At 43.8% G+C, this 25157-nt stretch overlaps 1 protein-coding gene across 1 annotated transcript in view; it reads right to left on the bottom strand.

The window, feature by feature from the left end:
- LOC123366108 (cytochrome P450 2C23-like) overlaps positions 1-25063 on the bottom strand; it is a 59653-nt gene extending 34590 nt beyond the window's left edge. Inside the window, exons 1-4 of the mRNA XM_045009225.1 lie at positions 25013-25063; positions 23137-23299; positions 21194-21343; positions 17440-17600 (exon numbers count right to left, since the gene is read on the bottom strand). Of these exons, the coding sequence (XP_044865160.1) occupies positions 17440-17600; positions 21194-21343; positions 23137-23299; positions 25013-25063 (525 nt within the window). The remainder of the gene's footprint in view (positions 1-17439; positions 17601-21193; positions 21344-23136; positions 23300-25012) is intronic.
- Between the last annotated feature and the right edge of the window lie 94 nt (positions 25064-25157).

Here is a 25157-nt window from a genome sequence, read left to right as displayed (position 1 = left end):
AAGAACTCTGACCACAACAATCAGATTTTTTAGTATTTACTTCCAATACTTTTCTTCTTGCTTAATGAAGCACAAATGTTCTTCATCAATTGTTCTCTTGTATTTAAATCACAGTTAAAGTTCCTTCCATGTTTGAACATTCATCAAATGTTGACTGCTTTTCTCATGCCCTGAAAGAATTCAGACATGTTTTTCCAGTCCCTTGAGCCTTTTCCAGAAAGAGATGATGCTCCAATAGTACTACTGGCAAACAACTTCCGGCAGAAGCAAAAGACAGAATCATTTGATGTGCAATACTGCAGCCACTGACGGTGCACTTCTCCATTAACAAGCCTATGTTTGTAATGAATTGTCGAGAATTTTCTTTGCTTACTATCTTTGGGAAAATCGAACTGCTGAACTTGTTCTGGACCATGTTCCACCAAAATTTGTTGGACTTGATCATCGCATTTGGCCCAAGTAGCAGGATCACTAAAGCTCAAATTCAAACAAGTGACATTTTCGCTTTCAGGTTCTTCCAAGTTTTGATCCTCGTGTGTCTCCTTTGATTCGTCTTCAATATTCAGATTATGTTCTTCAAACTCTTCTTTAACTTGTGAAACTGTCATCCCCTCTTCTATCTCTGCTTGCTCCTTTGGCATTGGACTACCTTCATCTCTGGCCAGTGGACATAGATACTTCAGAAATGAACCTTCTTGCTTGCTTTCTTCTTTTTGCTGTTCAGCCTTCCGCTTACAAAATTGTGGCCCAAACAATTTTTCTCTATCTGCCATGAGGCTGCATCAACTGAAAAAATTTTTTTTTTATTCCTATCAGTTCTTTTTCTTGTTCATTATTAAAAGTAAAGGATAGAGAATACATGTCACTTACCAACTATGAGTCACTCTTTGAATTTCATCAACTGTTTGATGTAAATATTGATTAAGAGTCAGGATGACTTTTCCTTAAAATTAAGCAATGTTGATTGTAAACAGAAATACATCCTTTTTGGTCACCTATACTTCCTTCCTTCATTCTTTCATATCAGGACAGAGGAGTTAGTACTGTAATAATGTACCTACCAACACAGCAGTCTGTACAATTATCGATTCACAATCAAAGGACTTTGCTGGCTTTCTAAATGGCAGGAGTCAGAGAGCAATTCTTTGGGAGCGTGATTCTTATCCTCTCCCTATAGTCTGCGATCTAATCAAAGGACCTCCCTAATCGCTTGCTGTCTAAATGGCAGAAGAGCAATTCATTGGGAGCGTGGTTCTTATCTATGTCCTCCCTACAGTCTGCGATCTGCAACCTGCATCTTGATTGCTATCTGCTCCTATTTTTAGGCACCGCATTTCGGTGCCCCCCAAATCTCGGCACCCTAGGCGGCCACCTAGTTTGCCTAGTGCTTGCACCAGCCCTGCCCGTGCAACCTTGCTAACGTCATTGGAGTCAATGGGGTTGCCCATTGGTGTAACTGAGGCTAGGATGGGGTCCTAACAAATCATGGGCCAAACCACAGCCAAAGGTCAGTGCACGGCAGGGTACCAGGGAGAGTCTGCAGAGGGAGGGCTGAGGATACACATGAGTAAGGGTTAGTCTACAGCACAACGGCTTTGATGATACAGCTATACCGGTGTAACTATACCTGCAAAGCCCTGTAGTGGAGACACAGCAAATGCTGGCAAAATGAGTTATTTTACCATGACACTTAAACCACCTCCCTGAACAACATCAAGTAGATCATCACAAAGACTCTTCTCTTGGTATAAGCTGCATCTACATGGGGGGAGGGTGTTGCTGGCATAGCTATGTCAGGCATGTGATTTTCTGACCATCATACCTATATCTGCCAAACTGGCCTAAGACAAGGAGCTCTAAGAACGAGACACAGCACAGATCTTGTGGGGCATTGGAGGCGTGGTTAACCCAACCGCCGGGGTGAGGTCCAGGTCTGAGCTGGTAACTCCAAGAGGAGGATGGAAAGTGAACCTCTGCAGGAGGCTTGTAAAGAAGAGGAAGAGCTCCATTCTGGCAAGAGTCTCGCCTGCACAAATCCTCTGACCTGTAATGACATGCACAACAAAAAACAGTTGCTTGTTTAACTCTAAGAAGGAGTAAAAACCACAGAACAACTTCTCAGTAATACAGGGTAAATCCAGAGTTTAAACATGGATTTACTTCAAGAATAAACAGGTGTGATTTAAAACAGGTCTTCTTATAAATACACCTACTAGTAAAAAAAAAAAAGGAAATTGATTATATTCTAAATCTTTCAATCGGAACAAATTTACTCTTCAAAAATATTATTGGTGCAGCCACTAATTTATATATATATATATATATATATATAATTGTCCAGGCCTCTATTCCAGGAGAAATTAAAAAACCTCAACCAAGTAAATACGGCCCCCCTTTTTTTTTAAATGTTCAGGGTTGGGGTTTTTTTGCTTTTATTTTTAATTTAACATTTTCAGGGTTTTTTCCCTCCTTCATTTTCAGTCTTGAGGTTGGATTGGTTTTTGTTCTCCATTGACAATTTTTCAGAATTGAATTTTTTAAAACGAAGAATTTTGACTTTGTGAAAAATTTCATTTAAGAAAACTGCAACTTTTGAAAATAAAAAAAATCAGTGCAAAATGCTGTGAAAAACAGTCTGCTTCAAGACTCCACAGCATGGAGTTACTTTCAAAATGTTTGTGACTATTTGCGTAGCCTACAGGGCTAGCCTGCTTGCTTGCCTATATATCTTTTCTTATAGGTTTCTTATTTTCTTAGTGTTTTGATTGTTTTATTATTATCGGTTTATATTAAAGTAGTTTGGCTGTAATGCAAGGGACCTACAGGCCACATCCTGTATGTTGAGCTAAGGCAAAGTTAGCATACGTATATCTTGGACTTTCACCTAGATCAGGAGGCAACAACCTTTCAGAAGTGGTGTGCCAAGTATTCATTTATTCACTCTCATTTAAGGTTTCGTGTGCCAGTGATACATTTTAATGTTTTTAGAAGGTCTCTTTCTATAAGTCTATAAGATACATACAACAATAATTTAGTTATAAGGTAAATAAGATTTTAAAATGTTTAAGAAGCTTCATTTAAAATTAAATTAAAATGCAGAGCCCCCTGGACCGGTCGCCAGGACCCGGGCAGTGTAAGTGGCCCTGAAAATCAGCTCGCGTGCTGCCTTTGGCACCGTGCCATAGGTTGCCTACCCCAACCTAGATAGATAGTGATGAGTTAAGGCATGATGTCCATACATGGTTGCAACCTTTAACATAGATAGATAAAGGATGCATTGAAGCAGGTTGGCATAGGAGGTTTTCCTAAGTTCATACCCTCTGTAAACTTTACAGGTACACCACAAGAAAAGAATCAAAATAATCAGGAGGACAAAAATAACAAAGGTGAGAATGAGCTAATGTCATTAATATGTATGTATATGTCATCTATCTGTACAAACATAACAGCCTATGGAGTAATGTACCCCAACATTTAAGTGGGTGAGGAAACTAAGTTTGGACATAGAAAGAGGGCTCAAGCACCCATGCCCTATGCAAGGGGTGACCCACCATGCCAAGGGAGCTTCTGGGCTTGTTTTCTAAGTTTTCAAAGATCCAAGCTTCTTAGTTCTTTTTTTTTATTAGTCTCTGAGGTCTTAATTTTAAGTTTTAAGTCAGTTAGTTCAGTAAAACTCTAAGTTAGCTTCAATAGTGCTTAGCTCTAACTTCTTCTAACCTCTGCACCTCCCACTCAAAGAATTAAGGAACCTGGACCTGAACTCTTTTGGCATGTCAGAGGCGAGGCTGGTCAATATATTAATCAAAAGTTGTATAGTATATAATGCTATATGTATCTTTAGAATAATAGTATTGCATTTGTAACTCTGATTATTTTACCATTTGATTACTAGTTGATTATAATTCTATTTATCTCAATAAGAGTCTTTAAGACTATATTGGGCTCAGTGTGAGCGTCCTGTCATACCCCCGAGGATCCTTTGCAAACTCTGTGTAGTCTGATTCTGGCACAAGAGCTTTATTATCTTCTGATTAGATTAATTGGCGAGCCTAGAGCCCATACTATCCAAATTAATAACATTAACCTCCTAAATCAGGCAACATTTGCAAAAAATATTTTATCAGCTCTAGTCAAAATCGACATCTTAAACTGCCCCCACAGACCAACAGCGCACAGCACAGCACACTGGGGCTCTGTGAGCGGGATGAGAAACTCCACTTAAGCAAACTGCCGCAATTTGCACTTTTTTCAGCTTCTGAGTTGATTCGCGGTGTAACCTCAAAGGGGTCTGTCTACACTGCAATTAGACACCCATGGCTGGCCCAGCCAGTTGACTCAGGCTCGCGGGGCTTGGGCTAAAGGCTGTTTAATTGCAGTGTAGCCTTAGCCTCAGGCTGTGGGACCTTCCCAACTTGCAGGTTCTAGAGCCTGGGATCCAGCCTGAGCCCAAACATCTACACCGCAATTAAACAGCACATTAGCCAAAGCCTGAGTCAGCTGGCGTGGGCCAGCCATGGGATTTTAATTGCAGTGTAGACATACCTAGATAGGCTTCAGTTCAGGACAGTGCTTAACATTAAGCAAATGCTTAAGTCCCATTGAAGTCAACTGATGATCACCTTAATCAGAGCCATAGAATGTATCCAAGTAGCCTAATAGTGAAGTGACAAAGTCATGGAGGATTAGCAAGATCCTCATTAGAAAGAAATGATTGCAACCTCCCAGCCAGATATGGGTGGATAATACCCCATCCGGGTCACAGCTGCTATATAGAATTACAGAAATGTAGGGCTTGAGAAGTCATTGTAAAACTCTATACTTCAAAGCAGCACCCTGGAACCCACATATTCACTACTGTCTTATAATTAGGTTATGTTTTGTACACAGTATGCCTTTTAAAAGTCTTGATCTGTTGAACATTAACATCCTGTTGGACTATACGTGCTGTCACTCTATGTCAGGGGTAGGCAACCTATGGCACGTGAGCTGAAGGCAGCACGCGAGCTGATTTTCAGTGGCACTCACACTGCCCGGGTCCTGGCCACCGGTCCGGGGGCTCTGCATTTTATTTAATTTTAAAGCTTCTTAAACATTTTTAAAATTCTGTTTACTTTATATACAACAATAGTTTAGTTATGTATTCTAGACTTATAGAAAGAGACCTAAAAACATTAAAATGTATTACTGGCACGCGAAACCTTAAATTAGAGTGAAGACTCTAATAAATGAAGACTCGGCACATCACTTCTGAAAGGTTGCTGACCCCTGCTTTATGTGACGTTAGAAGTTTTGCTAGGTGTGGGTTACTGAAATATGTTGTGAGGTCGGGTACACCCACAACCAGCCTTTCAGGTAGAACGATGGAGTAGCCAGACAGTAGTTAATGGCTCATCAACACCCACCAAGGAAAGAATCCACTATCCCAGAAACTGTATACAATGGAGACTTCTGAGAGAGCAGGTATGCAATGGAGACTGTTGACCAATAGGCACTGACTGATCCCCAAGTCACAGCACAGGTCTTTCCAGCAAGCTGGAAGAAACTATAAAAGAGGGGAAGTGACATCACCACTTGGCCGCACTCACCCCACAACTCAACACCTGGAAACACATCTGGAAGGCAAAGACTGAACTGGGGGAGGGTGGTCTCAGGCTGGAAGGCAGTCCCAGCCTGTATATTGAGGATCTGTGACCTGCTTGTACCATCTGTCAGGTTGAGACACTGCTTGATTCAAATCCTGTTTAGTTTGTAGAACTCAGACTACAAATTTCTTTTTGTTTCTTAAGTAACCAACTTTGATTTCTATGCCTGCTATTTATAATCACTTAAAATCTATCTTTCTGTACTTAATAAATCTGTTTTATATTTTATCTAAAGCAACGTGTTTTGGTCGAAGTGCTTGAGAAATCTCAGCTCAGTTTACAAAGGCTAGTGTGTGTCGTTTCCCCATTGAGGGAGGGGCAGACTGAATAATGAACTTACAGTGGTCAGTCTTCTGACTGGGACAAGATGGTACAGTTCTGGGAAGCTGGGGGTATTCAGCTGGAGCCTCTTTATTGTTGGTTCATGAGCAACTGGGAGAAGCATTCATGTAACTCAGTTGGGTGTGTCCCTGCCTGTGGATGTCTGTGTAAGTGCAGTACCTGCCAGAGGTTTGTGCCTTGACAACAGCATCACAGAGCGAGAGGGACCCCCCCCAAGTTGGTGGGACAGAGGGCTCAAAGGCTCAACAGCCCAGCTTCCTCTCCGGAGACCCCATCACAGTAATCTAGTCTATTCCCCACCACAATCCAGCAGGACCAAGTATACACAGACCATCCCTGACAGGTGTTTGGCCTGTTCTTAAAAACCTCCACTGACGAGGATTCCACAGCTTTATTAAGGAACATTTGAAGACAGTTATCAGGTTCCCCTTGATGTATGATCATTTAAAAGAAGCTGGGACTCTAACTGCACCCTCAGGTTGCACATTAGAGTACCCAATGGTGCACATGTGCTTCAGCAGTAGCACAGTCTAAAATGGGAGATTATCCCACATAATGGGAAAACAGAGGATGAGATTTAAAGACCCACAAGTTTATGTTGCAGTCTGGTGAATCTTGGATATCTATCCCCACAGCAGTAAATGAAAATAGAAAGTACCTGCTGAAAAAGGCATGAAAGCCTCTTTCTTTACAAACTTTCCTTTTGAGTCAAGAAAATGCTCAGGATTGAATGTATCTGGTTTCTTCCACTGGGATTCATCCCGCAGTACAGAGGCCAGTAAGGGGATGATGTAAGTTCCCTGTAAATCAAGTCAGTGGAGTTATTCCATAGGTCAATATGCTCTCTTGACTATAGCTTGATATAAGCATTTAAGCTACAGTAAGTGAATGATGCTATGGCAAATACTGCCATGGGATGTCCAATGCGATTCAACATTAATCAGTGAACCAGGACTTAAAAGGGTCAATCAGTTGAACCAGGACTTTAACGACGTCTCAGAACACAAGAAAAGCAATACCACAAACTGTTCATCTTTGGAATAAAGTAGCCTTTAAGAGTAACATCCTCAGTAGTTTCATGAGGCAAGTCCATGGGTAGGATATTAGTGAACCTCTGAACTTCATGGACAGCTGCATCCATATACGGCATTTTAGTTCGATGTTCGATTCGTGGCTGGGATGATCCTATAACTCTTGCAATCTCTTCTTGGACTTTGCCTGAAAAAATATCATAGAGATCAGGATTCCGTTATCTCTAAGAAATGCTGTGCATTGTGGCTTTGAGAGGTGCACAAGCACATGTTAAAGTGATATTGCAAGCTCTCCAAAATCTGTCTCTGTTTCCAGAAATAATGGGGTACTGACAATATTAGAGCTTATAAACATTAATTTTCAATATCAAAACTAAATAGAGAACTTCTGAAAGCACAGATAACCTATCCTATTACTTGGCTTGCCAAAGAATAATGGACAGTCATTTAAACTAAAGCTCACTGCAGAAACTTTGATGGCACATATTCTGTTGGAACATGTCCTTCTGTTAAAACTGAAATGCTTCATGAAATTGTGTCAAGTCTGCTGAAATTTTGTTCTGGAAGAAAACTGGGGAAAAGTAAGTTCTGGCAATGTAAAAAATGTCACATTTTTTACAATTTTTGACTCTGTCAATTTCATGCACGAAGGATTTTTCCTGTGGTGCCCTGAAGCAGCCTTCAGGCAAGAAGCCACCAAGTAGAACTGGAAACGAATGATCTTGTGAATGTCAGAAACAGAGTTTGAGATGTGCAGGCAATGGTTTTGTGTGTGGTTATTTTACAGATGTGCAGGCAATGTGACATTTTTTACATTTTTGCAGTGAAATATTTTGATTTTTTGCTCTGAAACTACTTTTTGTTTAGAAATTTTATTTTTTTGTATTACCTTACATATTTTATATGATATAATACAAAATTAAAATGTCAACTTTTGACATGAAACATTTTGATTTTGTTGAAATATTTCAATTGCCACAAAACATTTTTTTTTAAATTTTCCCCCATGAGTGAATCTCAAAAGCCTTTATGAATGAAACTTCCATCTTTGCACAGTCCTATTTTTAACCATCAGAACTTCCTAACAATCCCGAGATGCATGAATACTATTCCTCATTTTTACAGAGGCTGGCAAGGCCACATACAGGTTCAGCTTTCAGGAGTTCCTAGTACCCAGGCCTGCGTCAGACCACTAGATCATGCCCTTCTGTACTTAATCAAACAGGAACAGGCTGTGCTACACTGTGAAATAAAATCCTTTACTAATCATAGGTCAAACAGTTTTCAATGCCTTTGCAACAGAGGCTTCCCTGTTGACTCTGTCAATTTCATGCACGAAGGATTTTTCCTGTGGTGCCCTGAAGCAGCCTTCAGGCAAGAAGCCACCAAGTAGAACTGGAAAGGAATGATCTTGTGAATGTCAGAAACAGAGTTTGAGATGTGCAGGCAATGGTTTTGTGTGTGGTTATTATAAGAGCCAAAGAGAAAGGAGCAACTGAAAAAACATAAAAATAAAACCAGCAACAACAAAACCCTTGCTTTATTATAGAACCAAATTCTGGGTCCTCCAGAACATAGGTGGCCAGAGTTTGACCTCACTTCATTGTAATCAGGAGTAACTCCACTGAGACCAGTGGAGCTGTAATGATGTAAATGAGAGCTGGTGGTGTGTGGTCTATATATGCAAGTCATGCCCAACTTACGGTGAGTTGCCCAAAGAGCTAAAGATGTTAATATGACCATGTCACTGTTCAGCATTAAAGAGTGTTAAGCAAGGTTTGGAGTTTGGTATACAGAGGCCTGGGCATGCCTACTATTATGGCAAACACATTAGGAAATTCATGCCAATGGTTAAAAGTGTAGTGATTGAAATGTACAAAAGGGAAAGAATCAGAACAAGGGAAAAATGTTATATCCTTGGGGGCAGCCGGTTTAGGAAGAAATCACTTGAGGCCAGACAGCAGACAGCTAACAAAACTACCATTTTATTTTTACAGACATAGAGCTCACCCAACTGGCTGAAGCCGGCCGGGCTATCCCCATATAATCTAACTCAGTTGCCATAGGAACAAAAACCATGACAACCAAATACACAACATATTCCTCCCCCCCAATAAGAACATCCCCTAAATAAAACACAGACTAGACTAGAGAAGGAGGGTAGACTGCCTCCATTCCCGGCTAAACCCTGGGGATTATTTTGCCCCATAACTGTGGGTTTGCCCTAGCTAAAGATCCAGCCAATGAGGAGGCCTTCTGTCTCTAGGTGGATTACGGTGAATGTCTGGTGTCGTTGCACCCAAAAGTACCATGGGCTCAGGGTCCGCAGCACGAACAGGTGAGGAGGTGGTATCAGCTCGTGCTGGGCAAAGGGGTTATCTCAGCCGCCGGCAATAATGGAGGAGAACAGTCAGGAACAGGTGATTCGTGATTTGGTGTCTCACCAAAAGAGGTGAAGTCAGACCACTCAACTGCAGATGTGTCCTGAGTACTGGCATGACCTGGCAACAGCTGATCTACATGTCGCCGCCAGGTAAGATTCTCTGCAGTCCGGACTGTGTAGGAAACAGGTCCTGTTTGAGTGATGATTGTGGCAGGGACCCATTTAGCTCTGGAAGTATAATTCCGAGCCAAAACTGGCAGTCCCGGGCTAAAGGTTCGGTCTTTTGCTCTAGGTGCCTGTCTGATGACTTGATATTGCTGCTGATGTTGCACAATTTGTCGGGGGTCAGAAGGTTTCAGCAGATCAAAGCAAGTGTGCAGCTGTCGTCCCATCATTAGAAAGACCGGGGATGCCTGGGTCGTAGCATGAGGTGCGTTTCTGTAGGAAAGTAAGAAGGTATCCAGACGCTTTTGAATGGAGTGTTGTCCCCTTGCTGATTTCAAAGTGTGTTTCATTGTCTGCACAAATCTTTCAGCTAATCTGTTGGTGGATGGATGATATGGTGCTGACGTGATGTGGTGTATCCCATTTGCCTTCATAAAATGTTGAAACTCCTGAGAGAGGAACTGCGGTCCGTTGTCGCTCACAAGTTGTTCTGGCAGACCAAAACGACTAAAGAGTCCTCGTAGTTTTTGGATAGTACTCTCTGCAGTAGTGGACTGCATTATAGAGACTTCTGGCCGTTTAGAATGGGCATCTATTGCCACCAAGAACATGCTTCCTTCAAGGGGGCCAGCGAAGTCAACGTGAATACGTTGCCACTGGTTTTCAGGCCAGTCCCATGGGTGTAGGGGTGCCCACTAGGGTGCATTCCTCACACCCTGGCATGACATACAAGCTTTTGCTTTCTCTTCAATAGCACTGTCCAATCCAGGCCACCAAAAATAGCTTCGTGCAATTTCCTTCATGTGCACTATTCCACAGTGACCGGAATGTAGCTGTTCTAACATCTGTGATCTCAGTGCTGGTGGAATAATGACACGTCTTCCCCACAACAAACAACCAGATTGGACCGATAACTCCATCCTCCTGGACATGTAGGTAACAAGGTCGGGTGAAACCGGAGAGGTTTGTTGAGATTTTCCATGCATCACCAGGTCCATAGCTTGGGACAATACTGGATCAACGCGAGTTGCCTTCTTTATCTGAGTAGCAGTGATGGGTGTATTCTCTACCTGTTCAGAGTAGAAGATTTCCTTTTGGGCACTATCTTGATGGTTGACCGGCAAAGGCAACCTTGAGAGGCCATCTGCATTGCCGTGCAGAGTGGATTTCCGATATTTGATTTCATATGTGTGTGCTGAAAGTAACAATGCCCAACGTTGCATATGACTAGCAGCTAATGGGGGAATGCCTGTATAGGGTCCAAAAATTGACGTCAGAGGTCGATGGTCTGTGAGAAGAGTAAACTTTCGCCCAAACAGGTACTGATGAAACTTCTGAATTCCAAAAACAATTCCTAATGCCTCACGTTCGATTTGGGCATTGTTAGTTTCTGCTTTGCTTAGAGTGCGTGAAGCAAAAGCAATAGGTCTCTCTTCTCCCGAAGGCATAATGTGTGACACGACTGCTCCCACTCCATAAGGGGAGGCATCGCAGGCCAATTGTAGGGGTAAGGATGGATCAAAGTGCGTTAGAACTTCAGAATTTAGCAATGCATCCTTAGCTTTGTTAAATGCAACATCACAGGCTTCAGTCCACTTCCAGGCCTTGTTCTGCCCAAGGAGCTCATGAAGTGGTTTTAGCAGTGTGGCTAACTGTGAGATGAACTTTCCATAATAGTTCAGTAGTCCTAGAAACGAGCGCAGCTGGCTTACATTTCGAGGTGGGGGAGCCTCCACAATAGCTTTAACTTTTGCAGGGGCCTTATGAAGACCTGCAGAATCGATGATGTGTCCCAAATATTCAACAGAGGGCTTGAAGAATTCACACTTGTCTTTGCGAACTCGTAGGCCATACTCTTCCAGTCTTTGTAGGGTAGCCTCTAAATTCTTTAAGTGATCCTCTTCATTCCTTCCAGTGACCAGGATATCATCCAGATAGCACTGAACTCCTGACAAGCCACACAAGATCTGGTCCATAGCCCTCTGGAACAGGGCGGGAGCAGACGTTATTCCGAAGGGTAGGCGACAGTATCGATGAAGCCCCTTATGAGTCACAATAGTCAACAGCTCTTGGGACTTTTCATCGACGTGCATCTGTAAATATGCTTGACTCAGATCAATCTTACTGAACTTTTGTCCCCCAGCCAGGCCTGCGAAGAGGTCATCGATGCGGGGAAGCGGGTATTGCTCTGCACACAACACTGGGTTGACAGTGACTTTAAAATCACTGCAAATCCGGAGAGAGCCATCTTTCTTCACTATTGGAACGATAGCAGTGGCCCATGAGCTATGGGTAACTGGTATTAGGACTCCATTGGTGACCAGGTGCTCCAGGTCTGCTTCAACTTTTGGCCTGATGGCATATGGCACAGTTCGGGCTTTCAAATATTTTGGTGGATTGTCAGGTTTAATGTGATTCCCTTCATACTTCCCAAATCATCTCCAAAAACAGCAGCATGTTTCCTTAGTCTAGGGGTTAGACTGGTTTCTTCTTTAGTCATCCGGAGCACTTCTGCCCAGTTCAGTTGAATCTGCCCAAGCCAAGACCTACCTTTCTATGAAAGTAAGCTGTATAAAAGAATGCAATTTACTTGTGTTTTGCAAAAGAATCCTGTAATTCCTGAGTAGAGATCCAAGGGCTGGGAGCATGCTATATAGCTGAAAGAATTTAATATGTCAGAGTAAGCAAGAATAAGTTATGAGAATACTTAACAATTATTATAGCACTTATCTGCCAAAGATCTAAAAGCAATTCATAAAAGCAAGTGACTGTCATTATGCCCATTTTGGAGATAAGGAAATTGAGGCACAGGAAGATTATCTGCTGTGCTTGGGGGTATGAGCAGCTAACAAGCCGTCACTCCTCAGAGGCCCCGCGTGACTTGAGGCACAGAATTGGACAAGAATTCCTAGGCTGCTATCCATCCTGGTTCTTTTACCTTTGGCATTGTGTCACGAAACAATCATGAAATTTCTATTGTGTGAACATGTACCCCAGAAGGTAGATTCAGCAGCCTGAACCTGTATCCCAGAAGGTAGATTAAGTAGCCACATTTTGAATATATTGTAACAATCTGGATAGTGTGTATGCATAACTACTGCCCTCCACTGGATGGAATCAGAACTACTCAACAGTATTTCAGAGGGTCTATATTGCTAACCAGAGCTAGTCAAAAAACCCTTGAAATGTCAAATTTGTACAGAAAAAAACACAAGTAAATGATTTTTTTCCAAAAGTCTCATTTCATTTTTCAACCAGCTCTACTGCTGATACAGATTCTATTTTAAACTCACTGTGACAGAAGGGAGGGATGAAATGGAATAAGTGTTGCGAATCCTGTAGGAGGTGCTCTGTAAGAATCCATGAATACTGACGTGTATCCTAGTTATTTAGATGGGCTGCATAACACATATTAGTATGGGGGAATACTTGTTATATACGATAATGCTTGAATTCAATAGGGGCTGTGGGAAGGGAAAACAAGGAAGCCACGCAATGGCTTCTGAGATAAGAATAGCCTAGTACAGAGTTAAGGGATCAACTGGGCATGTCCTACCTAATCATTTCCCGGCCACTGCAGGGGCCTCAGGCCTTGGTGGCACCTTGGTCTCTCCTGTTCTCTGCATGTGGCACACAACTGTTTAGTCTCCTGGGGACTGAAAGGCTTTAGTCCAGTGGTTCTCAAACTATTTACCATGGTGGGCCACACACGCAGCTCTCTATGTGTTATGTGGGCCACATCCACACAATATATATACTACCTGTATGGCCCTGAGGGTGTCACATGGGCCGCAGCTGCATGCTGATTGGGCCACAAGCGGCCCGTGGGCCGAGAACCACTGCTTTAGTCTAATCCAAGTTATTGGGCTCAACACAGCGGTAATTGGGTGAAATTTAATGTTCTGTGATACGCTGGAGGTCAGACTAGATGGTTTTATGGTCCCTTCTGGCCATAAGCTCTCTGAATCTCTGAAGAGGTTGTCAGTCACCAGGGGCTGTCTAGTGGGTCAGGCTGACACTGACAGGTTCTGTGGAAGAGTCTGAAGGAATTGGGTGCCCAGGCCCAGGACATGGGCAGCCTTAGGGAAGAATTAGACCTGTATACAGGAGACTTTTCAACATTACTTTATAGTGCAGAATGCTGGGGAATGACAAAGTATGACCCATGTCCAAATTGTCTTCATTCCATCTAACCTGCCTGAGAAAAATCCTCCGTATCTTTCAGCCCAGAACAATCTCAAACCAGGATCTATTTGCACAGTGCAGCCAAGAAGGCGTTGCAGATGGATTGGCCATGTGATTTGGATGGAAACTGATACCATCACTGGAGTAGCAATAAGGTGGACACCTGAAGGCAAGCAAAAATGAGGTCGCCTGGAAACAACATAGCGAAGAGCCATGGAAGCCGAGCTGAAAAACCTGAGGCACAGCTGGGGAACCACTGAAAGATTTGCCAAAACCAGAGAGGAGTGGAGGAGCTTCATCGCTGCCCTAAACACCGAAGGTGTAATGGGAACATGATGATGATGACAGGCTAAATGTAAATGTATACATCTAGGAACAAAGAATGTAGGTCATACTTCCGTGATAAGGGACTCTCTCCTGGGAAACAGTGACTCTGACAAAGATTGTGGGGGAGAGGGGGATAAACAGCTGAATATTAGTTCCCATTGTGACACTGTGGCCAAAAGAGCTAATATAATCCTGGGATGCATAAACACGTGAATATCAAATAGGAGTAGAGTGATTATTTACCTCTATAACTGGCACTGATATGACCACTACTGGAATACTGCGTCCAGTTCTGGTTTCACAATTCAAGAAGGATGTTGAAAAATTGGAGAGATTTCAGAGCTGATCCACAAGAATGATCAAGGGATTAGAAAACATGCCTTATTGACTCAAGGAGCTCAATTTATTTAGCTTAATAAAGAGAAAGTTAAGAGAGCGACATGGGGAACAAATGTTTGATAATGGGGACTTCAGTCTAGCAGAGAAGGAATAATATGATCCAAAGGCTAGAAGTTGAAGCTAGACAATAAGAAATAAGTGGACATTTTAACAGTGAGAGTAATTACCACTGGAACAATTTACTGAGGGTTGTGGTGGAGCCTCCAGCACTGACAATTTTTAAATCAAGATTGGATGATTTTCTAAATGATCAGCTCTAGAAATTATTTGCAGGGAGTTCTACAGCCTGGGTGATACAGGAGGTCAGATTAGATGATCACAATGGATCCTTTCGCCTTGGAATCTATGATCAATGAATCAAGATGTACCAATGCCCAAGGCCACTGCATAGATCAGACCTGCTGCTGGAGTGAACATGGTTGTTAAGCTGGGGAGTGCAACCCAGGACCTTGTTTGAGAGTGGGAGAATTCTCGGATTCCATCTTGAGAGGCAGGTGATGGCCAAGGGCATGAATCATAGAATCATAGAATCTCAGGGTTGGAAGGGACCTCAGGAGGTCATCTAGTCCAACCCCCTGCTCAAAGCAGGACCAAACCCAACTAAGTCATCCCAGCCAGGGCTTTGTCAAGCCTGACCTTAAAAACCTCTAAGGAAGGAGATTCCACTACCTCCCTAGGTAACCCATTCCAGTTCTTCACCACCCTACTAGTGAAAAAGTTTTTCCTAATATCCAACCTAAACCTCCCCCTCTGCAACTTGAGACCATTACTCCTTGTTCTGTCATCTTCTACCACTGAGAACAGTCTAGATCCGTCCTCTTTGGAACCCCCTTTCAGGTAGTTGAAAGCAGCTATCAAGTCCCCCCTCATTCTTCTCTTCTGCAGACTAAACAATCCCAGTTCCCTCAGCCTCTCCTCATAAGTCATGTGCTCCAGCCCCCTAATCATTTTTGTTGCCCTCCGCTGGACTCTCTCCAATTTATCCACATCCTTCTTGTAGTGTGGGGCCCAAAACTGGACACAGTACTCCAAATGAGGCCTCACCAGTGCTGAGTAGAGGGGAATGATCACGTCCCTCGATCTGCTGGAAATGCCCCTACTTATACAACCCAAAATGCCATTAGCCTTCTTGGCAACAAGGGCACACTGTTGACTCATATTCAGCTTTTCGTCCACCGTAACCCCTAGGTCCTTTTCTGCAGAACTGCTGCCCAGCCATTCGGTCCCTAGTCTGTAACAGTGCATGGCATTCTTCCGTCCTAAGTGCAGGACTCTACACTTGTCCTTGTTGAACCTCATCATATTTCTTTTGGCCCAATCCTCTAATTTGTCTAGGTCCCTCTGTATCCTAGCCCTACCCTCCAGCGTATCAACCACTCCTCCCAGTTTAGTGTCATCTGCAAACTTGCTAAGGGTGCAGTCCACACCATCCTCCAGATTGTTAATGAAGATATTGAATAAAACCGGCCCCAGCACCGACCCTTGGGGCACTCCACTTGATACCGGCTGCCAACTAGACATGGAACCATTGATCACTACCCGTTGAGCCCGACCATCTAGCCAGTTTTCTATCCACCTTACCGTCCATTCATCCAGCCCATACTTCTTTAACTTGCTGGCAAGAATACTGTGGGAGACTGTATCAAAAGCTTTTCTAAAGTCCAGAAATAGTACATCCACTGCTTTCCCCTCATCCACAGAGCCGGTTATCTCGTCATAGAAGGCAATTAGGTTAGTCAGGCATGACTTGCCCTTGGTGAATCCATGCTGACTGTTCCTGATCACTTTCCCCTCCTTTAAGTGGTTCAGGATTGATTCCTTGAGGACCTGTTCCATGATTTTTCCAGGGACTGAGGTGAGACTGACTGGCCTGTAGTTCCCTGGATCTTCCTTCTTCCCTTTTTTAAAGATGGGCACTACATTAGCTTTTTTCCAGTCATCCGGGACCTCCCCCGATCGCCATGATTTTTCAAAGATAATGGCCAATGGCTCTGCAATCTCATCGGCCAACTCCTTTAGCACCCTCAGATGCAGTGCATCCGGCTCCATGGACTTGTGCTTGTCCAGCTTTCCTAAATAGCCCTGACCTACTTCTTTCTCCACAGAGAGCTGGTCACCTCCTCCCCCTACCGTGCTGCAGAGTACAGCTGTCTGGGAGCTGACCTTGTCTGTGAAGACAGAGGCAAAAAAAGCATTGAGTACACTAGCTTTCTCCACATCCTCTGTCACTAGGTTCCCTCCCTCATTCAGCAAGGGGCCCACACTTTCCTTGACTTAGAGGGGCTGTGCTCAGAGAGACCAGAGGGGATTAGAGGTGCTGTTAGTCTGGGAACTGAAACACTTCGTTTTTCTGGAGTACAAGGATTTTACCTGTATTTCCACTACCACCACGCTGTGTAACATGCTAGCGACTGACTGCCTGGAAGTCCTAAATCTCTATAGATTTGTTATAATATAAACTCATTTCATATACATATGTAAATATATGAACTACTAAGGAATTCATTTCAGAGCTAGTTTGGTTCATGTCCTCCAGACTTTATACACAACTGCCACTGAACTTCAAATTAATTATGGTCAGACATTTTTAATGGGTTTGTTGTTAAGGAGCTATGTAGGGATCCAGGAGAGTTAGGTTCAATCCCCAGCTCTGTCACAGACTTCCTACTTAACCTAGGGCAAGCCACTTAATCTCTCTGTGCCTCATTTCACCATCTGTAAAGTGAGGAAACTAGTATTTCACATGGATGTTGTGAGGATAAATCCATAAATATCTGGCAGACACCCACTTACTATGATGGTAAGTGTAGGGGCATATAGCTAGATAGACAGATGTATTATCCTCTAATTTGTTGGACTATTCTGATTGGTAGAAATGATTTGATGTCATGTAAGTATACAGCACAGAGTTACTGTGTGTGTACTGCCTGCATTTGAATAGTGACTTTAAAATCACCAGAATTACCGTAACTGACGGACTTTTAACCAGCCTGATGTTTTCACTCATCAGACTTAGTAGTTTTAAGAATGTGGGATTTTTGTAGTCAAACCGTTCTCCAAATAATATTGACACAATGATATTGGCAACTGCAGCATTCATAATTGTAGCGATCTCAGAGGGCTTTTCTAAAACCAGCATTCAAATGCAAGAAGAGATTGTGCAAAGAGTGCGGTTAATAGTGAGTTATTACAATGTATTTCTATTACGGTAGTACCTAGAGATCGGCAAATAAAGATCATGGCCCCATTGTGATAGACACTGTAAATACACATAGTGAGAAACAGTCCCTGCTTCAAAGTGCTCACAACCTAAATAGACAGGAAAAAGGGCTTAGAAAAGAATTATTATTAATTCCCATTTTACAGAGAGAACTGAGGCAAACAAAGATTAAGTGGCTTTCTTGAAGAGCAGCAGAGAATCCTGTGGCACCTTATAGACTAACAGACATTTTGTAGCATAGTCTATAAGGTGCCAAAGGATTCTTTGCTGCTTTTACAGAACCAGACTAACACGGTTACCCCTCTGATACTTTCTTGAAGACTGGCAGAAGTAGGTATTGACCCCAGCTCTACCTGAGGTCTAGCCTAGTGCCTTAACCACTATCACAGGCCAATGGTCCTTTTCTGTGACACTATTGAAGCTGCTGGGTTTGGGCCCATCTGCTGGCTCTGTGATCTTTTAAGCTCACATGGGTCTGAGTAGGCTTCTGGAACTTTCTTCAGCTCCTCTCCGCTCGCTCCCCGGGCATAGATTGTCTGGGACCCATTCTCAGGAAGTGGGATCCTGTTAGGGTTACCATTCATCCAGGTTTTCCCAGATGTTTCCTCTTTTTTTGATCCTCTGCCCTTTGTAAGATTGCCAATGTTCTAATGACACTAAAATGAACATCTCCACCCCACCTCCTACCCCACACCTGGCCCGCCCCTTCTCCAAGGCTCTGGTGGGGAGGTGGGCTCTGGAGTGGAGCTCGGGATGAAGGGTTTGGGTACAGGAGTGGGCTCATAGCTGTGGCAGGGGGTTGGTGTGTGGGCTGCAGGAGGGAGTTTAGATGCAGGAGGAGACTCTGGGCTGGGGCATGGCGTTAGGGTACGGGAGGAGGTTTGGGGTCCTGGAGGCACTTACCACAGCTTAAAGAAAGCGGTCACCAGGTCCTTGCAGCTCTTAGGTGCATGGGCAGCCAGGGAGGCTCCAGCTGCTCCCCTCGTGCCCTCAGGCACCGTCCCCGCAGCCCCCATTGGTTGCGGTTCCTGGCCAATGGGAGCTGTGGGGCAGGAACTCAGGGCGGGGGCAGTGCGCAGAGCCTCCCTGGCCACCCATGCACCTACAGGTCGCAAGGACCTGGGGGTCGCTTCCGGGAGCCGCACAGAGCTAGGGCAGGCAGGGAGCCTGCCTTAGCCCTGCGCCCCCCCCCCCCCCCACGCCTGCAACCAGAGCCACCAGGGTCCCTTTTCGACTGGGCGTTCCGGTTGAAAACTGGACACCTGGTAACCCCCTTGTCCAGGTGGATTTTTCAAATCAGAGGAAATGTCTGGGCTTTTTGTGGAGCAGACAATGAAGCTGAGAAAGTGCAGGTCTCTGTGCCCCGACTGGTCCCTCCCCTGCAGCCACAGTTGATTGGCCCCTTCCCTGCAGCTGCAGGTTCCTGCCAACCCAGGCCCTGGCTCCCAACCCTGGGGAAAGGGAGAATCGTGCAGGGAGGTGCTGACTGGTGTCTGGCACTGTGTCCTGGGTCTCAGCCAGCCACCCTGCCACCATGACAGGGAGCGACATTCCCTCCCACCTCAGGCATGAGACTGCAGATCTCCCTCCAGCAACCCCCGATATAGCCTCTCCAGTACTCCCCAAATACCCCCTCCAGGTACACAAACACCCCTCCACACCCCCTCCATATACTTCCTCCCAGTACACACACACCTCTCCAGCTCTCCCAAACTGTACCCTTCCTCCACCTCCCCTCCCTGTATGCCTCAGTTTCCTCACCACTCTTGAGCATTCCTTGGGATCTGTTCAATGTCTTTTAGGGTCCCGGGAAGGGTTGCCAGATGCCTGGTCAAAAAGGGGACCTGGCAGTGTCTGGTCAGATGCACTGAACAGATACCAAGTCTGGTTACTGCCGGTGGGATGCAGGCGCCGGGTTATCACCCTGTGCCAGCTCCTGCTCAGCCAGTGCCACCTCCTCTCTGCAGGCAGGCAGGCCCTGAGCCAGGCTGCAACTCCTGTCGTAGTCCCAGAGCAGAGTGAGCCCAGCTGAGGGCGGGGGTGGGGGGAAGGGAGGTGGAGACGATCCAGTGATGAGGATGAGGGAGGGAGGAGAGCAGGGAGCGACAGAGGAGGGGGAGGAGGAGTGAGTGGCGGTGTGGCCTTGGGGAAGAGGTGGAACAGGATGCATGGCCTCAAGGGAAGAGGCAGAGCAGAAGCAGGGCCTCGGGGGAAGAGGTGGGGTGGGGCTGGGGTCTTGGGGGTCTAGTTTTCAGCAATTAGAAAATTAGCAACTATAGCCAGTCCCTTCTCATAGACGTCTCTCCTCCAGGTCAGTTTTCTCTTCCTGTTCTGGTTGGTGTGACAGAGCTGCTCACAAACAGACCTGCTCCTTTTGTACTTCTAATCCCTTCTGTCATGTGAACTTCCTGGTCAGCCTCAAAACCTCCCTCAGGTAACCAAGGACTTCTCTCAGGTAGTTACCATTCAACAGAGTCCACACTTGAAAAACTGGTTTTACTTAGGTTGCTACCATGCCATTGTTCTGTTAAGGGAAGGCTCATTCAACTGATGATCCTCAAAGACTGTCCCATTCAGAGGCAGACATCCAGACACCAGCCCCTCTCTCCTTAGCCCAAGAAGTATGATTCAAGAATACACCAGAGGACAGCCATAAGGGCATAAATATGCAGAGAGCTGATAAAATCAAACAGCATTCACAAACTGTATATAGATAAGTGCTACAAGTCACCACAAACACCCAACTAACTCTCAGAATCTAACAGCTGTCTACTGCAATTCACAGAAATGGTAAAAAGCCAAGTAAGAAGTAATACTGAATAAAAAGAAAACTAATTGTATATTAGTGCCCAGATCCTCAAAGGTATAATGATTTCAGTTGGAATTAGACACCTAAACATCTTTGAGGATCTAGGACTATGTCTCCTATTCTAGGGTATCTTGCATCAAAGGGCATTTCGGGCTCTATTTTGAACTAGGGAAGCAAATGTGTTTGTTTTATAAATATTCTGTTCTTGCAGTTACCTTTCATTTCAATTCCTGGTGCCTCTGAACTAATCAAAGATTGTCACTAATGGAGGAACCGCACATGGAGGGACACATTTTGTCCACTGAAAATCTGGCCCAGCGTTTAATAGATCTGCTCACATGACTCACAGCGCATGAGGCCTTACATTTCCAGGTCCCACAGATTGGGGATGAACAAGGGGAGGGGCTATGGTTGCACGCTTTTTAGATCGAAAAGCTGGCTTCAGCAGGCCATGCGTGCCCAGCAGAAAGAAAGAGCAACAGAGGAGTGTAAAATCTCACTGCTTCACAAAATGCTTTGCAGTGCAACCAGTTGCTGAAAAAAAGATGTCAAAATCAACACAACACGGATGGTGACATTTCCTAAAAAGGTGGATGTTGGATGAGATGATGACAAATTTTGTCTTCGTGCCTCTTCAAAGGCACATGCAACAAAAGTTAGACGTGTCTGTGGAGTGAAACACACACCCACCTTTACGAGATTCAATATCCTCAATCAGAAATCCAGACTCTTCAACAATCCGGTCCTCTGTGGCCCTCTTGCCCATTCCAAAGTCTCGTAAGGTCGTGAGAGTAAATCTTCGCATCACTTTCCAGTTATTGCCATGAGAAAAAATAACACCTGAAGTGGAGGGACAGCTTCAAGTCAGCGGAATAATTAAAATAAATACTTCTTAGAGATATAACCTTACACCCACAACATTCATTTTCATGCGCTAGAGCTGGGGGGATTTTAGGGGGATTTTAGGGACAAAAATTTTCATTAGAAATCTGATGGTTGAAAATGTTTGCCCAGTTGCACATCTGATAAAAGAACAGATAAAAGAACTGATAAAAACAAACAAACAAACAAACTAAAAAAAACATGTCCTGATTTTACAGACTTGCTGGCTGGTCACCCTATAGTTCCCAAAGTGTTCAGTCTGGACTAGAACTTTATTGTCATGAAAATTTAATCTACATGTTTTTCTGTTTTTTCCATCCCAGTACCATGGACATTTTGAAATGAGAAACATTTCCTCCAGCCTTAAGACACACCATAATAAATTAACAGTAATCAGAATGGTTTGGGCATGATATTGATTTGCTGTGTTTTGGCAGTGAGATAAATTAGAGGAAAGAATTTATCTAAGTTCTTTAAATTGTAATTTTTAAAACATATTTATTGAGCTTTATAATCACTCAGTCTAGCAAAAACATCCAGAAAAATCACTATCTCGAGCATGGGCCAAATTCAGAGGTCATACCCAAGGTGGCATTAGTTACATTCCCTTCCTCTCGATCCCTTTGTACTCAGTGAGGCCCTGATTCAGGAATATTAAGCACATGCTCAACTTTAAGCATAGTTTAAGTCCCATTGATTTCAACAGAAGTTAAATAAATGCTTAAAGTAAAGAATTTGCTTGCATACTTTTCCGAATAGGGAAGATTGTCTGCCCGAGACCTATTTACAACCATCCCACCAATGGTTAGGATAGGATAATTACTCCAGTTCTGGAATTAGCTCTGCATGGGCACAGAATTCCATTGCATGGAGCTTGTTGCAGGATTGGGGCCTATGATGGTGGCTGAGGACCCGGAAGGAGAGGCAGGGGAAGATGTAAGTGAAACTAGAGAGGAGACTATGTCCATATTGTTAACCCCAAGCATTAAAAATCACCAGTCAGGTCTCAAAAAATCATAAGATTTAAAAAAGAAACAATTTTTTAAAAAACAACAAATTGTATGTTCTGTACCTGCCTTCTGGGTTTTCAGTCTTTCAGATTCATATTTTCAAGCTTTTACCTCAACCAGAGCTAGTGTAACAGGGGCTTTCACGGCTGATGCAGAGGGGATTAAATCAAGCACCTCTAGTGCTTAAAGCACTGGCAGCTACTGTTTGAGCTAAACAGACAAGCTCTTGTAATTTGGGGTTGTAACAACTCACATTCTCTGTGGAGCAGCACAGTGTGGAACCTGTAACACACTCAACAGCAGCTTCCAAAAGAAACTTTTTTTTTTTAAATACAAGCAGATGTTTTCACATGATTCCAGGAGTTGGGGCTTTATGAAAAACAGTCAGTATCATGAGGCTCACAACAATATCATGTAAGTCAGCTATGCTGCTATTTCAGTGTACATCTCCTTACGCTTCTGCAGCATGGGACCTCAACTTAGCCTCCCTTAGACATGGGTACAGGGGGTATGACTAGTTCTAAGGAACTCATGGCTCATTAAGGCTGTTTCTGCTCTCACTCATGCCACTTTTAGCCTCAAGCCCATGGGCTTCTCTGAAGTTACTCCTCATTTATGCTGATTGACATACATACTGATCCAAATTGGCATGCCAGCCCCTAAGCCATTTGCTCCCTCCACAGAGAAACCATTCTACTTGTTTGAGTAAGTTAGGCTTATGAGTAACACGAAAACTGTCACCATATCCTTTGGAAATCTCTTCAAGCACTGGGACTTTAGGTCTCTCTGCAAATGCATCTGCCTGGTTCACAAGAGCCTCCTTCACCGACTCATATCCCGACAGCACCACCATTTTCTGACATCCCATCTGAATGCTGAAGACTGGGCCATATTTTTTTGACAGCTTAAATGGGGAAGAAAATACAATGACTTAAAGAAAGAAGTGAAATTCACAGCTGGTGCAACACTATTTTGCCATCATGACTGTATGTTATTCCAATGTCAAATTCTTTCCTAAGTACAGAGAAAAGGAACCAGTGGTTAGTAATAAGGTTATCATTCCATGTTTTAATGATTAATTATGATGATAGGCCCAGATCCTCAAAGGTATTTAAGTGTCCACAGACATCCTGATATAACGGGCTTTGTCTTATATACACAACTAGATAAAAACAAACAAACAAACAAACTATAAAAAACTTGTCCTGATTTTACAGACTTGCTGGCTGGTCACCCTATAGTTCCCAAAGTGTTCAGTCTGGACTAGAACTTTATTGTGCTAGGTGCTGCATAAATATGGTCACTCTGACTAAGATCTTACAGTCTAAGTCAATCTGTTCAGATGATGAGCATGAAAATATAGGGACAGATTCTTGTCTGTACCCAATATCCACAGGGTGCAGCTCAGCAGGAAATAACATAAAGTGAAAAGGTGCTGGTTGCACCTCCCTGATCTGAGGTCCAGTTCTATTGCAGCCCAGAGACAGAGTTTAGAGCAGTCATGGGGCTGCTCTAAAGTATGCTGGCTGGATTAGTCCCCGGGATTCATTTACACTAGCTAGGTATTGTTAGAGCACAGCAGCACACCAATCATAGCCCTCCCCCCCACTTCTTTGCCAGAAGGAGCTGCCCAACCTGTTAATCAGGTTAGCCTCATTTTGACCTTAAAAGCCTAACTCCATTTCTCATGTTACCATTTTCCTTTTGTTTCATGCTCCTCCTCTGCTGGCTCAAAGAGGCAGGGAGAGTTTGGTTTCAGAGTCTTTAGTTAGCATTGAAAATATTCTCATTGTTTATATGTGCACACACACCCACAAGTCTATTTGTAAGCCGTATTTCACAGACTTGTTTGTTTCAAACTTGAAGTTGATTTATTTGCACTGCAGATATATTTTCAGATGCCTGGACTTCTGAGTCATTTCATTGTCTGCACTCATCTCATAAAGCAATTGTATATAAAAAAAATACAATTATTCAACAACCACAGGAGATATACAGTTAATGAATCTAGCTAATTGGCGTGATCATGGATATTCTAATTTATCGGTAGTGGTCCAGGCATTTTGCTGGTCTGCCAAAATCTCCCCGTACATCTGGAATCTGCAAATGCAAGGGGCACGATCCTGTGAGGTGCCACTGCTACCCATATGAATATGGCAACCAGAATTTGGCCTTTGTAGCAGTCATTTTCAAAGGAATCTAAGAGGACTGGGCAGTTAATTTCCATTGTAAGTCAGTAAGAGTTGGGTTCCTGACTCCTGTAGGGTTTTTGAAAATCCCAGGTTAGATTAAAGCAGACCCACGTGAAGATCATACGAGGTCTGAACCGGAGTGGCAGCTGAATTTGACTGAATGAAGTGGAGTGGAATTTTCAAAATTGTTCAGTGTTGGCCCAATTCTGTTCCTATTGAAGCCAGTGGTAAATATCCCATAGATTTCAAAGGGAGTAGAGTTAAACCAATGCTGAACACTTTGGAAAGATCCCATCTTCAGAGCTCTATTCATCCAGCTTTGGCACTTGCATTTGACCAGCCCTCTGGCTTCAGGGGATAATCTGTCAATAACCTTTGCAGAGTTTGCAGTTTCATTCTTTCCTTAAATCACTAACTGGACTGACTTTCTTGCTAAACTGAGGTGCTGGGCTTTCAGCCAGCACAATGAGATCCATAGACCTCTCTGTCAACTTGTTACATAAGCTTTGGTTTGACAAGCCAGGCATTGCCCCTTTCACTGTGTATTGCAGTCGTCACTTATTCACTGAA

This window comes from Mauremys mutica, chromosome 3 (genome assembly GCF_020497125.1).
Source record: "Mauremys mutica isolate MM-2020 ecotype Southern chromosome 3, ASM2049712v1, whole genome shotgun sequence".
NCBI lineage: Eukaryota > Metazoa > Chordata > Testudines > Geoemydidae > Mauremys > Mauremys mutica.
This window is presented reverse-complemented; position numbering and strand designations above follow the sequence as displayed.